Here is a 16448-nt window from a genome sequence, read left to right as displayed (position 1 = left end):
GGGTCATAGTGGTTCACTGCGTCATACTTTGGCAGTTAATTGAAGAGAAAAAACATCTACAATAAATATATTAAAATTTTATTTTTAAAAAGTGTCAGATAACAGACATTAAGAAAATACTTTCTATACTTTCAAGCAACATTTAGCAACAAAACATGCATTTAATAATATCTTTTATATCAATTATTTCACATGTATTTCATAATACTATTTTTCGACTTATCAATATCCTAAAAATGGGAACATGGGTCTCATGAAATACATAAAGTCAATATATGTGTAAACTACTACTAATATTAATTGTGAAATTGTCAGATCTTTGGAATTCAAAACAGTATGAAAGCAGAATGAAAAAGGCTTAATTAAAAAAAAAATAAACCAATTTATTTTCAAACAATTTAGATGAAAGCTGAATCATTTTCCTAAGAAAAAGTACATTAGAACAAGAGGACCTGAAAAGCCCAAAGTTGCTCACCTGAGATTCAAAGGAACTGACCTGTTGTTCTGTGCAGCCCAAGATGACATTAGAACATAATGTTCTTACCAACTTCCATGACTAGTGAACACCCTGGCAGCCAAGTTTTTGAACAAACCAGAACCATTTTCTTACACATCCAAGATATCGTTTAAACAAATATTCTGACAAAGTTTCATGAAGATTCATCAGGCCATATAAGGAAAAATGCCCCGCTCCCTGGTGACCATGTTTTTCAAGCAACTAGAACCAGTTTCAAACTTGTCCAAGATATTGGGACAAATCTTCTGACAAAGTTTAATGATGATTGGACCATAAATTTGGGTTCTAGAGTGTTTTTAAGGTTTTACTATAGCTATATAAGGAAAAATGCCACGCCCCCTTGGCAGCCATGTTTTTCCACCAACCGGAACCATTTTCGAACTCGTCCAAGATATCATTGGTACAAATCTTGTGACCAAGTTTCATCATGATCGGACAATAAATGTGGCCTCTAGAGTGTTAATAAGGTTTTACTAAAGCATTATATAGCCATATTAAGAAAAATGCCCGCCCCCTAGTGGCTTTATTTTTACAGCAACCGAAACCATTTTAAAACTCATCCAAGATATCATTGGGACAAATCTTCTGACCAAGTTTCATGAAGATCGGAAAATAAATTTGGCCTCTAGAGTGTTAACATGGTTTTACTATAGCCATACAAGGAAAAATGCCCCGCCGCAGGCTGCCATATTTTTCAACCAACCGGCATCATTTTTGAACTTGTCCAAGATATTATTGGGATGAATCTTTTTACCAAGTTTCATGATATGGCCTCTAGAGTGTTAACAAGATTTCACTATAGCCATATAAGGAAAAATGCCCCGCCACTTGGCAGCAATGTTTTTCAAGCAAACGTAACCATTTTCAAACTCATCCAAGATATCATTGAGACCAATCTTCTGACCAAATTTTTAATGAAGATTGGACAATAAATGTGGCCTCTAGAGTGTAAACAAGGTTTTACTAAAGCCATATTTAGCCATATAAGTAAAAATGCCCCACCCCTGGTGGCCATGTTTTTAAAGCAACCAAAACCATTTTCGAACTCGTCCAAAATATCATTGGGACAAATCTTCTGACAAAGTTTCATGAAGATCGGAAAATAAATGTGGTCTCTAGAGTGTTAACAAGGTTTTACTATAGCCATATAAGGAAAAAAGCCCCACCCCCTGGCGGCCATGTTTTTCAACTCTTCCAAGATATTATTGGGATGATTCTTCTGACCAAGTTTCATGAAGATTGGACAAAAAATGTGGCACTACAGTGTTAACAAGATTTTACTAAAGCCATACAAGGAAAAATGCCCCGCCCCTTTGCAGCCATGTTTTCAAGCAAACGTTACCATTTTCGAACTCATCCAAGATATCATTGAGACCAATCTTCTGACCAAATTTCATGAAGATTGGACAATAAATGTGGCCTCTAGAGTGTTAACAAGGTTTTACTTAAGCCATATAAGGAAAAATGCCCAGCCCCCTGGTGGCCATGTTTTTAAAGCAACCAAAACCATGAACTCATCCAAGATATCATTGGGCCAAATCTTTTGACCAAGTTTCATAAAGATCGGAAAATAAATAAGGCCTCTAGAGTGTTAACAAGGTTTTACTATAGCCATATAAGGAACAATGCCCCGCTCCCTGGCATTCGTGTTTTTCAACCAACCAGCATCATTTTTGAACTCATCCAAGATATTTTTGGGATGAATATTCTGACAGTTTCATGAAGATCGGAAATAAATGTGGCCTCTAGAGTATTATCAAGATTTTACTAAAGCCATATATAGCCATATAAGGAAAAATGCCCCGCCCCTTGGCAGCCATGTTTTTCAAGCAAACGTTACCATTTTCGAACTCATCCAAGATATCATTGAGTCCAATCTTCTGACCAAATTTCATGAAGATTGGACAATAAATGTGGCCTTTAGAGTGTTAACAAGGTTTTACTTAAGCCATATAAAGCCGTATAAGGAAAAATGCCCCGCCCCACCATTTTAGAACTCGTCCATGATATTATTGGGATGAATCTTCTGACCAAGTTTCATGAAGATCGGACAATAAATGTTGCCTCACGAGTGTAAACAAGATTTTACTATAGCCATATATAGCCATATAAGGAAAAAAAGCCCTGCCCCTTGGCAGCCATGTTTTTCAAGCAAACGTAACCATTTTCAAACTCATTCAAGATATTTTTGAGACCAATCTTCTGACTAAATTTCATGAAGATTGGACAATAAATGTGGTCTTTAGAGAATTAACAAGGCAAATGTTGACGCCACACAATGGACGACGGACAAAAGGTGATCACAAAAGCTCACCATGAGAACATTGTGCTCAGGTGAGCTAAAAATAATTTAAAACTGTAATGTGTATGTAAGAATTGTATATGTTCCACAATTTATATAAACATCAGGTGCTCATCCAACATGATGACTTAACTTCAATACATGTCAATACCGAACAACAACAACATTTAACTTTATTTTTTCAAATGCAGGTCAAACTGTACCTCATAACCTATTTTTAAGATATTTTTAACCTATAAGTCTATTCACCCTTTACCACTTAGATAAGTATTTAACCCTTTACCACTTAGATTCTTATTTAACCCTTTACCACTTAGATACATGTTTTGACGCATTTACAGTCCCATAGAAAGTTGAATTAAGCTAAAGACCTTTCCTACCAGATTCAAATTTTAAAGTCTTCATTTCCAACTCTGAGTTACTGATGAGCAGCAAACAGCATAAAACCTGAACAGTCTGCGAGTTACTGATGAGCAGCACACAGCATAAAACATGAAAAGACTGCGAGTTACTTGCAGGCTGTTCTGGTTTTATGCTGGTTGGAAAAGCCATTTTCACTTTGCTTCTTATGAGGGAAATGGTTCAACAGTTACAGGGGGCAGAAATATTAACCGAAAATGTTCGATTGAAACAGTGTTTTATCAATTTGAATTCATTGATATTTCCATAATAACAATAAGCTATATCAATACAAGTGATAATTTTGCTACAACTATGGTTTATCAGTTGCAATATGCAACATAAATACTATGACTTTTGACAAATCTGTGGTATGAATATATTTTTTGTCTGGAATTCACTAAAATATTTCTATGATTCTAGACACATTTATGAGTTAATGTAACAGGTACAGAGCTATCCATGTTAGGCAGTTATTCCCAACCAGACGCTAGCACTGCCATGCAGCGTTTGCAGGGCTCATTAGAATCATCTGCCATGAACCGACGACAACGCTCGCAGAGAAAGCGGTCTGTATCCTTTAAAATTATCACATATTTCTCTGGTGACCCAAAGCCATCTGAAATTATATACAACTTGAGTTTTACTAACATACCATTTTCTCTTTACATTTTTTTGTTTATGATAAATGTATGGTAATCTAATGATTGTTGTGAAAGTGATGTAAACAAAGCATGAGTATCATTGAAAAGTGAGGTACAGTATCTCAATACAGAAAAGGCAATCACAATTTCAAACACAACATATCTTGTTTTGCAGATAAAATTAGCTTAAAAATGCATGATTGTCAGCAACAAAGTTCTGATCAAAACAGGACATAATGCAGGTTAACCAGTGGAATCCTACTTTACTGTACTAACATACATAGATTCTTTTATTTTATACAATATTGACCAAAGGGAATGGCCTGGGGCCATATTAACGCAACTCAAAAAAATCTCCCTTTTCACATTTTTTAACAGAAATGTGTACATGAAAGTTTTCATATGAGATGCAAATTTTTTCCACAAGAAGCATGTCAACACAAGAACCATTTGTGGATCCTTTTAACAGAGTGCAGAATTCATGGTTTTCAGGAAATAACTTTCCTCTGAAAAAAAGCTTTATGGACATGGAGTTGTTACTCTAGGCATACCTTTCATGTGGACATTGCAGACGCCATTGACATACCTTTCATGTGGACATTGCAGATACCGTTGATTGCCTGCACGTCGTCAGGGATCACCACGAGGGGTTCCTCAGTAAGGGTGGTGCTGGCTGTCTGCAGGATCTCACACAGGGGGGACAGGCTTGATGTGTGCTGGGGCTGGAGCTCCTGAAACACAGCATACAACATCAGAACACAACACACAACAGGCATATCAGAACACAACAAAAAAACGCGAATATCAGAACACAACAAACAATGTGCATATCAGAACACAAAACACTCATCAGAACACAGCATACTAAAGGCACATCATAACACAGCATACAACTGGCACATCAGAACACAGCATACAACAGGAACGTCAGAACACAGCATATAACTGACACATCAGAACAGATCATACAACTGGCACATCAGAACACGGCATACAACAGGTACATCAGAACACAGCATACAACTTGCATATCATACCACAGCACACAGCAAAACACATCATACCACAGGCACATCAGAACACAGCATAAAACAGGCACATCAGAACACAGCATGCAACAGGAACATCAGAACACAGAATATATCTGGCACATCAGAACACAGCATATAACTGGCACATCAGAACACAGCATACAACTGACACATCAGAACACAGCATGCAACAGGCACATCAGAACACAGCATGCAACTGGCACATCAAAACACAGCATACAACTGGCACATCAGAACACAGCATACAACTGGCACACCAGAACACAGCATACAACTGGCACATCAGAACACAGCATACAACTAGAATATCAGAACACAGCATACAACTGACTCATTAGAATACAGCATACAACTGGCACATCAGCCATTGGCACCTAACATTTGTTCAGGCAACTTTATGTTCTGAGAAAACTCATAGAATCTATGTCCTTTCCACAAAGCAATTACAGATCATGTGTGGGCAATTACAGTCAAAATCTTATTCATTTATTCATTTGAAAGATGTACTATCGCTTTGAATGGTATGCTATGGTGTTGTGTTATTTTTGCTGCTCTTAGTCTAAAGATGCTCACCTTTTGGTTATCAACTTTTATTTTGTGAACTGTTGTCCTGACCAATGGCCCAAACCACATTAACTTTGCATTTAAAATATAGCTGTTAAAGGGGCCTTTTCACAGATTTTGGCATGTTTTGAAGTTTGTCATTTAATGCTTTGTATTGAAAAATGTCAACATTGGATCTAAAAAGCTCCAGTAAAAAATAAAGAATAAAATTTAAAAGAAGAAAAAAAAGCAACCCTCAGCAGGGCTCGAACCAATGACTGCTGGAGTCCTGGAGTAAAAAGTCTGCCACTTAGACCACTTGGCCATCCTTCCTCATTCAATGACTGATGTATTTTATACTTTATATAAGCAATCCTCGTAATTTCACAAAATATAACGACAACAACAGAACTCTCCAAATTATTCAGTCGTTTCGCATTGCAACGCTTCATAATTTTCAGGTTTTTAAAATGTCAAAAGATGCATATAATGGCTATTTTAGAGCATGGTAAATGTCCAGTATTACAGTTTCCTCACAAATATCATAAGTAAAACAAAAATATATGAATCTGAAACAACTTTTTTCAATTTTGTCAATTAACCAAAACGTGAAAAGGCCTCTTTAAAAGTACATTGTCTACTTCAGTGTAGTTTTATTAGAAAGCAAATAATTGTGAAACTTGCCTTTAAATATAAATATTTTAAAAGTAGTCATGGTAAACAGTACACCATATAACTGGGTCAAGGCCATTAAACTGGGTCAAGGCCATTAAATTGGATCAAGGCCTGGGTCAAAAAAATCTGCTCAATATGTTTGTGTTACTATAATCAATCTCTGATAAAAGTCCATGGACCCAGAAACACTAGGGATGTTTAATTCCTTTTAAGTCTATAGAACTAACTAAATGCCAGCGCTTCTACATCCAACCCACATAGACACAAATTAGACAGATGCATAGTGCCTGTATATGTACCTGAAGTTTACTATGCAGCAGCTTGCTACAGAAGATCATTGCATCAAACTCTAGGGAGGGCTCCGATCCAAGGATGTCCATCAGGTGCTCTCGAATGTCCAGTACCGGCCGAAGCGTGTGAACGATCTCTGGGTTGTTCCACTCAGATGGAAGGTTAAACCAGCCTGTCTTAAACAGGCTGTCCACATCTGGGAAGCAAGCATTGTCAGCCTTATTTGGATGTCTAGTGTTAAGAATTATTTAAAATGGCTAAAGACATTTACTGATACGTTATCATTACAAACAAAATGTGTCTTCAACAGATCGGGATTCGTAATGATAAAGTATTATTTAGTTGTTGCGTTGTTTAACTGAATTCATAGAGCAAATCTTTGGTTGATTTTTCAATAAACGTTATATAAACATCATCCAAAGTATTGCTGACAAAATTCAGCTAAACAATTGAACAAATAAATAAAACTATTTGTTGAATACACAAGTGCTTCAATTAGCATGCAGTCTTCTGATAAATCACCAAAAAACTTAAAAATCTAGTTTTAAGCTACTGGGTATGTCAGAACAAAATTCCAATAATAAACCAAACAAAGTGAAGAAAGAAGCCTTTACTATATAGTAAATAAAGTACCTGCTTTTCGTTTTCCAGGCGGGTAGTGCTGATAGAGGTCTTCAGTCAAGTGAGGGAGAATGGGAGCTAGGGCTCGGGTCAACACGTCCAGGATGTGAAACTGGGCCGTAAGACTGGCCCGACGTGGTACACTGTCTTCCTCACTACAGTAACACCTGCCATGATGCACAGTATATGAACAGCCATTACTTAAATGTAATGCTATGATTTTTTATTTAGTTTTTCTGTGTGACAATGCGTTTTATCATAATTAAAAAGCGAGACAGTAATTTCAAGAATGAAAATACGTATATTGTCTCCTGTCCTGAGTTCTCACTCAAATTGTTGTATTTAATATAAATATCAATGGTAGTGGAGGGGTAAACATGTTGTAAATAGTTCACCCTCGGAAGAGTTATGTCTATCGAGGCCAAAGGCCAAGGTGGACGTTACTGTTTTAGAGGCAGTATAAACTATACCCAGAAAAATGTGAGGTTTATATAAACAATACTAGCTCGATCAGTATAGATCACGTTCAACGTCATTCAACTTTAAAATTATGCAAAAAATGGTAAATGTCAAATTTTACAAGGCCAAGTCTAGTGAGGTATATAAAATAAAAATTCCCACGAAAAATCAAAGACTTTATGTCCTATGTGTTTTTTTAGCGATGCAACTTAGTTTGAGAGAGACATATATATAGGCAGTTATGTGTGACTAACAGAATGAACAATACATACAAAGTCAATATAACCCCCATTTGCTAGCTATATACATCAAAACACTTCATGTAAACAATATATATGGCACAAGTGTTCACCTATCTTTAACGATGGAGGCATAGAATTTAGACACATCATCATTGCAGAACTTGAGCACATGCTGAAGGAGTTTGGCATACTCAAAGTTTTCATAGAACCCACATATCTGCAAAATAGCATTTTACACCACATTAAGTACATATATAATCACACTCCCGCCAGCAATCTATAATTGACAATATGCTACGGCATTTATAACCATGCAAAATGCAAAAAACCGAACGCAGTCAAAATTACTGTATACATGTATTACAATTATCAATACATTCAGCTGTGAACAATTGAGCAGAATCCGCCAAGCAGTTTGGGAACTATATATTCCATAGAGGAAAAACAGGGAAAGGAACATAATTCTGCCAAAACACTTTGCAGCCAAAATTAATTTCTTTAAAACAATATATGCGTTAGGGTCGTTTAACTTTGAAAAAATAAGCAAAGTTACACCCAGTGGTTATAGCAGAGTTGAAAATACAAAATTTTGAATTATGTATTCTGTAGAGGGAAAGCAGACAAAGGGCTGTAATATCTTCAAAGCTTGTTGCAGCCAAATTTCTTGATTTACGGTCATCTACATGTTTTTTTAACTGTGAAAGTAATTAAAGAAGAGTTAAGGATGTATATAAATGGCGACAGATGGACTAACAAGTTAAATGCATAATGCCTCCCACTCAATTAGGGGCAAATGCATAGATACGGGCACAATGTTATATCCTCCACCCCCAATTTATGGATAAATACTTAATGAAATCCATGTTTAGATACATACACATATTTTTGAAGTCAAGAGGTACTCCTACCTTTGAAGCAAGCTGGTAGAGCTGATACAGCATGTATTTGTCCTGTGGCCACAAGGAATCATAGTGGACCAGTGGGCCCTCGTTCTTACAGCTGATGTTGCCCAAGAGGAAACGAAGGGTCGTTCTACACTACAAACATTTACATAATCATGCACGTTTGTAAACAAATAACTCCAATATGCTAATGTTTTTAAAACAAGAGCACCGCATAACGGGTGCCACGCTCGTCTGCAAAAGCGTGTCAGATTATTTTTTTTATAGAGGTCACAGTGACCTTGACCTTTGACCTAGTGACCCAACAAGAGATGTATTTGTCATAAACACAATGCCCCCTACTGGGCCACTGTGAAATAAAATTTCTATTTATCATTTGGCAGGTATAGACATCATCTCCCTTTAAAGCTTTATTACTTCCCTTGGATTTTGTCCAATCCAACAAGGAGGGGGGTGGGGGGAGAGGTCTGTAGACAGTTAACAAGAGCACCGCATAACGGCTGCCAAGCTCAGCTGCGAAAGCTTGTCAGATTATTTTTTTTTAGAGGTCACAGTGACCTTGACCTTTGACCTAGTGACCCAACAAGAGATGTGTTTGTCAGAAACACCATGCCCCCTACAGCACCACTTTGAAATAAAATTTCTATTTATCATTTGGCAGGTATAGACATCATCTCCCTTTAAAGCTTTATTACTTCCCTTGGATTTTGTCCAATCCAACAAGGGGGGGGGTGGGGGGGAGAGGTCTGTAGACAGTTAACAAGAGCACCGCATAACGGCTGCCAAGCTCGGCTGCGAAAGCTTGTCAGAAATAATTTTTTTTAGAGGTCACAGTGACCATGACCTTTGACCTAGTGACCCAACAAGAGATGTGTTTGTCAGAAACACAATGCCCCCTACAGCAGCACTTTGAAATAAAATTTCTATTTATCATTTGGCAGGTATAGACATCATCTCCCTTTAAAGCTTTATTACTTCCCTTGGATTTTGTCCAATCCAACTGGGGGGGGGGGAGGTCTGTAGACAGTTAAAAATGACCAAGTCAGACATCACTGACAACCTAGGCCTGTGGTTTATCAAAGAGATCATAGTCAGAGTTCATCATGTATGTATGGACATAAGTCCACTGGTATTTAATGAAAACTAGCATTCATAAATTAGAACAGGTAAGAAATGATAATTATATCAAGAGATGTGTTCGTCAGAAACACAATGCCCCCTATTGCGCCTCTTTGAAATAAAATTGCTATTTATCATTTGGCAGGTAAAGAAATCATCTCCCTTTAAAGCTTATTACTTCACTTGAATTTTTTCCAATCCAACCGGGGGCGGGGGGGGGGGGGGGGGGGGGGGGGGGGGGGAGGTCTCACAGTTAATTATGACGATGTCAGACATCACTGACAACCAAGGCCTGTGGTTTAAAAGAGATCATAGCCAGAGTTGATCATATATCTATGGACATAAGTCCACAGGTATGTAATGAACATCAAAAAGAAATTATAATTATATCATTTTTAAAAAAACCTTTGACAAATCAATCATTTGAGTTATAAAAAATCAAAATAAAAAATCTGTACAGTAACAGTGAAAAAAACTTCAATTCTTGGTAAGGAATTATATGAGATTTATAATTATATAAATTACTTCCCTTGAAAATAATTGTCTTTAACAAATCTCTATTTTTAGTAGAAAATAATTTAAAGCCACTACCATGACTGACTGTGATTGACCACTCGAAATGTGCAGCTCCATGAGATACACATGCATGCTAAATATACAAAGTGGCTATGTTCAATATTGAATAATTATCTCCCTTTTTAAAGCTTATTACTTCCCTTAAATGTGTATTTTTTACCGTAGACCGTAAAGGATGACCTTGACCTTTCACCACAATGTGTTTGTCAGAAACACAATGCCGCCTACTGCGCCGCTTTGATTTATTAAACAAAAAAATGTACATGGGCAGGTCAGATAACTATGTCCATTTAAAGCTTATTACTTCCCTTGACTTTGTTTTTTTTCGACCCAAGACCTTGAAGGATGATGTTCACCTTGAAATTTTATAACTTAAAATGTGCAGCTCCATGAGATACACATGCATGCCAAATATCAAGGTGCTATCTTCAATATTTAAAAAGTTATGGCCAATGTTAAGGTTTTAGCACGACGCCTACAGCAGACGACGAGCTGGCTATGACAATAGCTCGGGTTTTCTCCGAAAACAGCCCCGCTAATAATAAACATCTTCAGATAACAAGAAAACATGTTATAAAGAGGGAAGAAAACAAAACACACAAATATATTAACAAGATGATACAAAAAAAATTGTACCTTATTTATTGCATAGTAAAAACTTCTTGCACATCGGATATATATAATACTGGACCTCGAGTATAACAGTAGTTCAACTTTTTACTATTCATTGCACACAATTATTAAAAACATAAGGGCCATGCTCTGTGGAAGGGGGGCTTAATGCATGTGTGTAAAGTTTCATCCCAGATTAGCCTGTGCAGTACGCACAGGCTTATCAGGGACGACACTTTCCGCCGAAACTGGATTTTTGCCAATCAGAGACTTTCTATAAAAAGAAAATATCATAAAAGCACTGCACAGGCTAATCAGGGACGACACTGTACGCACATGCATTTAACCCCCTTTTTCACAGAGCGCCACTCATATTAATTTTTAATCAAGCAGCCAAAAATGAGTTCCTACACTGTAGAGCTCAGCTCTGATGTTCTCCAGCTTGGTGGTCCCGATGGAGCTGTGAGACTGCAGGTTGGACACAGCGGCCCACCATCGCAACACGTCTGCACCATACCCTGGAGTCTTCTCCTGGTTCTGACGTACAATAACACTTACACTTTTATATAATGTTTCAGCACTTACATCAGTAAGATATAGGGCTGATATACTGAAACGGGTAAATTTAGCAAAGGGAAAGTAATAATTTAACTGCTTAAGGTAAACTGTTCACTTTTTACGTAACTTCATCTGCTATTTATCTCCCTGCCTTTCTGACATTCATGGAAAAAGCTTTAATGATTTTACTTTATACACAAGGGAGGGGGGTATTCTGATGCCTTGAACAAGTAAAGTTACTTATATATTATTCAAGGAGGGTAGGAGAAATATCCTAATAAGTACAGGGCACTTGCTTTGTAGCCATTAACAAGTAAAATTATTTCTATATTATTCAAGGAGGGTGGGTGAACTATCCTAATGAGTACAGGGCACTTGCTTTGCTGCCATAAAGAAGTTAAGTTACTTATATATTATTCAAGGAGGGTGGTAGAAATATCCTAATGGGTACAGGGCACTTGCCTTGCCGCCATGAACAAGTTTAGTTAGTTATAAATTATTCAAGGAGGGTGGGAGAAATATCCTAATGAGTACAGGGCACTTGCCTTGCTGCAATTAACAAGTTAAGTTACTTATATATTATTCAAGGAGAGTGGGTGAACTATCCTAATGAGTACAGGACTCTTACCTTGCTGCCATGAACAAGTAAAGTTTCTTTTATAATATTCAAGGAGGGTGGGAGAACTATTCTAATGAGTGCAGAGCACTTGCCTTGCTGCCATGAACACATAAAGTTACTATTATTCAAGGAGGTTGGGAGAACTATTTTAATGAGTACAGGACTCTTGCCTTGCAGCCATAAAGACGTTAAGTTACTTATATATTATTCAAGGAGGTTGGGAGAACTATTTTAATGAGTACAGGACTCTTGCCATGCTGTCATGAACAAGTTAAGTTACTTATATATTATTCAAGGAGAGTGGGTGAACTATCCTAATGAGTACAGGACTCTTGCCATGCTGTCATGAACAAGTTAAGTTACTTATATATTATTCAAGGAGAGTGGGTGAACTATCCTAATGAGTACAGGACTCTTACCTTGCCGCCATGAACAAGTAAAGTTACTTTTATATTATTCAAGGAGGGTGGTAGAACTATTCTAATGAGTGCAGGGCACTTGCTTTGCTGCCATGAACACACATGAAGTTACTTTTATTCAAGTAGGTTGGGAGAACTATCCTAATGAGTACAGGACACTTGCCTTGCCACCATGAACAAGTAAAGTAACTTTAATATTATTGAAGGCGGGTAATAGAACTATCCTAATCAGTGCAGGGCACTTGCCTTGGTGCCATGGACCACAATATCTGGGTCGACCACATTGCCGAGAGACTTGGACATCTTTCTGCCATCCTCATCCATCGTGAAGCCGTGCACAACCAGGCTCCTGCCATCAGAGGAATACACAAGATGATGGTCCTCAAATGTGCATGTGTTCGAGCATTTTTAACATAAAACCAATTTTTATGGGGCCTTAATCTGGAAAAACGGGACTTAATGAATGTCAAGTGACGTGCTAGATTACACTGTCTGCATAGGCTAATCTGAGAAAGACTTTTGGCTTAAACTGGAAAATGTCGTCACTGATTAGCCTGTTTAGACTGCACAGGCAAATCTGGGATAACACTTTACACACATGCTACAAACCCAGCTGGGATAACACTTTACACACATGCTACAAACCCAGCTGGGATAACACTTTACACACATGCTACAAACCCAGCTGGGATAACACTTTACACACATGCTACAAACCCAGCTGGGATAACACTTTACACACATGCTACAAACCCTTTTTTTCCAAGAACAAGGCTCTTATGTACATCAAACCATATTTCATTTGATAACATTCAAATAGCTGATCTATAACTAATTATTAAGAGCTATGTTACCCGCAGTGTTACTTTTTCTGGTCTCCAGTATATTTGGAATAAAATATTTCAGTTAATACATTTTACAAGTATCCTCTGTGTAACACATGCAAATCTCTGAAGAACCATGCCATCAACTTTCAAAGAATTATATCTACAAGTCGTAAGATCGTACTTGTAAGGGGCTTTCCCCTGCAGGGCCACGGAGGTGAGCAATGAAGACAGGAACCAACCTCCAAACTGGTCTGTCCCCTCTAAGTAAACATCTGCCTGCTTCCCTGCACCTGGCAAACAAGGGTCTCAACTCGCAAAACAACCTTTAACAGGTAACATGCAAAAGTTTGCTTTACGTGATTTGTTTAGTCTATTAAGTGATACTCACCTGACAAACATCAGAAACAAATTGATTCACATGTGATATTGTGCTCAAGAGGTTTCATGTGATATTGTGCTCAAGAGGTTACATGTGATATTGTGCTCAAGAGGTAACATGTGATATTGTGCTCAAGAGGTAATGTGTAATATTGTGCTCAAAAGGTAATGTGTAATATTGTGCTTAAGAGGTAATATTTGATATTGTGCTCAAGAGGTAACATTTAATATTGTGCTTCAGAGGTAACATGTAACATTGTGCTTAAGAGGTAACATGTGATATTGTGCTTAAGAGGTAACATGTGATATTGTGCTTAAGAGGTAACATGTGATATTGTGCTTAAGAGGTAACATGTGATATTGTGCTCAACAGGTAACATGTGATATTGTGCTTAAGAGGTAATATTTGATATTGTGCTCAAGAGGTAACATGTGATATTGTGCTCAAGAGGTAACATGTGATATTGTGCTTAAGAGGTAACATGTGATATTGTGCTCAAGAGGTAATGTGTAATATTGTGCTCAAGAGGTAACATGTGATATTGTGCTTAAGAGGTAACATGTGATATTGTGCTTAAGAGGTAACATGTGATATTGTGCTTAAGAGGTAACATGTGATATTGTGCTCAAGAGGTAATATTTGATATTGGGCTTAAGAGGTAACATGTGATATTGTGCTCAAGAGGTAACATGTAATATTGTGCTTAAGAGGTAACATGTGATATTGTGCTTAAGAGGTAACATGTGATATTGTGCTCAAGAGGTAATATGTAATATTGTGCTTAAGAGGTAACATGTGATATTGTGCTTAAGAGGTAACATGTGATATTGTGCTTAAGAGGTAACATGTGATATTGTGCTCAAGAGGTAATGTGTAATATTGTGCTCAAGAGGTAACATGCAATATTGTGCTTAAGAGGTAATATTTGATATTGGGCTTAAGAGGTAACATGTGATATTGTGCTCAAGAGGTAACATGTGATATTGTGCTTAAGAGGTAATATTTGATATTGGGCTTAAGAAGTAACATGTAACATTGTGCTTAAGAGGTAACATGTGATATTGTGCTCAAGAGGTAACATGTAATATTGTGCTTCAGAGGTAACATGTACTATTGTTTTAAGAGGTAACATGTGATATTTTGCTCAAGAGGTAATATGTAATATTGTGCTCAAGAGGTAACATGTAATATTGTTCTTAAGAGGTAACATGTAATATTGTGCTCATGAGGTAACATGTAATATTGTTCTTAAGAGGTAATATGTAATATTGTGCTCATGAGGTAACATGTAATATTGTTCTTAAGAGGTAACATGTAATATTGTGCTCAAGAGGTAACAAGTAATATTGTTCTTAAGAGGTAACATGTAATATTGTGCTCATGAGGTAACATGTAATATTGTGCTCAAGAGGTAACATGTGAACTTGTGCTCAACAGGTAACATGCAATATTGTGCTCAAGAGGTAACATGCAATATTGTGCTTAAGAGGTAACATGTGATATTGTGCTCAACAGGTACAATGTGATTGTGCTCAAGAGGTGATATGCGATATTGTGCTCAAAAGGTAACATGTGATATTGTGCTCAAGAGGTAACATGTGATACTGTGCTCAAGAGGTAACAACTGATATTGTGCTCAAGAGGTAACATGCGATATTGTGCTCAAGAGGTAACATATGATATTGTGCTGAACATGTGGTTTGTTGCTATGTTACAAACAAGTTAAATATTGAAAAAAATGCTAAGTTGCCTTATTATGTATCATGTTATAGCTAACCAATCAAGTGTTTGTTTCTTAATGTGTTATGCCGCCAAAGTTGAGATATGTTGCCAATTAAGTTCAGGCACCTGACAACACTAGTATAATGTTGTAAAACTAAATGTCATGTTGCCTAATATAAAATTTACCAAGTATGTAATATGTGGCCTAAACGATGACATGAGATATTTTCTGAAATGAGATATGGTGCCAAATATCATTGATTTAAATGTCAGTGATAATCCTTATTAACAGGAATTGGTGGTACATAAAAATGAACCAACAAAAGTAAACAGCAATTACTACAGTAGACACATTTCAGCCTCAGTGGTATTTTAAGAAATACTCCAGATTTATATATATAAGCTGCTTAACAAAAATAGCCTTGATTCTAAAATAATTTTACTAACATGTTTTCTGCAAATGAATGTGACGATAATTCAACTAAATTGTGCTCATATTTACTGCTTTTGCTGTTGTTGTTAATAGTGCTGTTTAACCAGGATAATTGTGGGTTTCTTGATAGAAAGATCAGCAAATATCATGTAAGCATGTCCTCTCTAAATATTTCTCTAAAATGTGGATACTTGTCCATGTCCACGTACCGAGCACAGCTGCCCATGAGGAGCCACTATCAAACCAGATATCCAGAATGTCTTGACCCCTATCGTAATCAGCCGTCTTCCCAGCCCCTAACTGAAACAACACATGCTACCAGCATTTAAGGACCAATGTAAAGTTTGAAAGTTCTTAATGGAAGCAAATACGATTAAAGCGGAGAGTGTCATCCCTGCACATGCTTATAAGGGATGAAGTTGTACGCACTTGAATTAAGACCCGTTTTCCCAGAGCGAGGTTCCCTTATTTCTTACTGAGTACCGGTATGTACAGCTTTACCAAAAAATTAAGCAATCATGCATTAAATTTTAACAT

At 37.0% G+C, this 16448-nt stretch overlaps 1 protein-coding gene across 1 annotated transcript in view; it reads right to left on the bottom strand.

The window, feature by feature from the left end:
- Positions 1 to 66: 66 nt before the first annotated feature.
- Positions 67 to 16448, bottom strand: part of LOC127874739 (isoleucine--tRNA ligase, mitochondrial-like) — a 40592-nt gene continuing 24210 nt past the window's right edge. The window contains exons 14-23 of the mRNA XM_052419289.1: positions 16121 to 16211; positions 13559 to 13667; positions 12797 to 12899; positions 11366 to 11491; positions 8654 to 8782; positions 7856 to 7962; positions 7057 to 7211; positions 6432 to 6619; positions 4449 to 4593; positions 67 to 3837 (exon numbers count right to left, since the gene is read on the bottom strand). Of these exons, the coding sequence (XP_052275249.1) occupies positions 3692 to 3837; positions 4449 to 4593; positions 6432 to 6619; positions 7057 to 7211; positions 7856 to 7962; positions 8654 to 8782; positions 11366 to 11491; positions 12797 to 12899; positions 13559 to 13667; positions 16121 to 16211 (1299 nt within the window). The 3' untranslated portion in view covers positions 67 to 3691. The remainder of the gene's footprint in view (positions 3838 to 4448; positions 4594 to 6431; positions 6620 to 7056; positions 7212 to 7855; positions 7963 to 8653; positions 8783 to 11365; positions 11492 to 12796; positions 12900 to 13558; positions 13668 to 16120; positions 16212 to 16448) is intronic.

Source organism: Dreissena polymorpha, chromosome 3 (genome assembly GCF_020536995.1).
Source record: "Dreissena polymorpha isolate Duluth1 chromosome 3, UMN_Dpol_1.0, whole genome shotgun sequence".
Taxonomy (NCBI): domain Eukaryota; kingdom Metazoa; phylum Mollusca; class Bivalvia; order Myida; family Dreissenidae; genus Dreissena; species Dreissena polymorpha.
The sequence above is the reverse complement of the archived record's forward strand: the minus strand, read 5'-3'. Positions and strand labels throughout refer to the sequence as shown.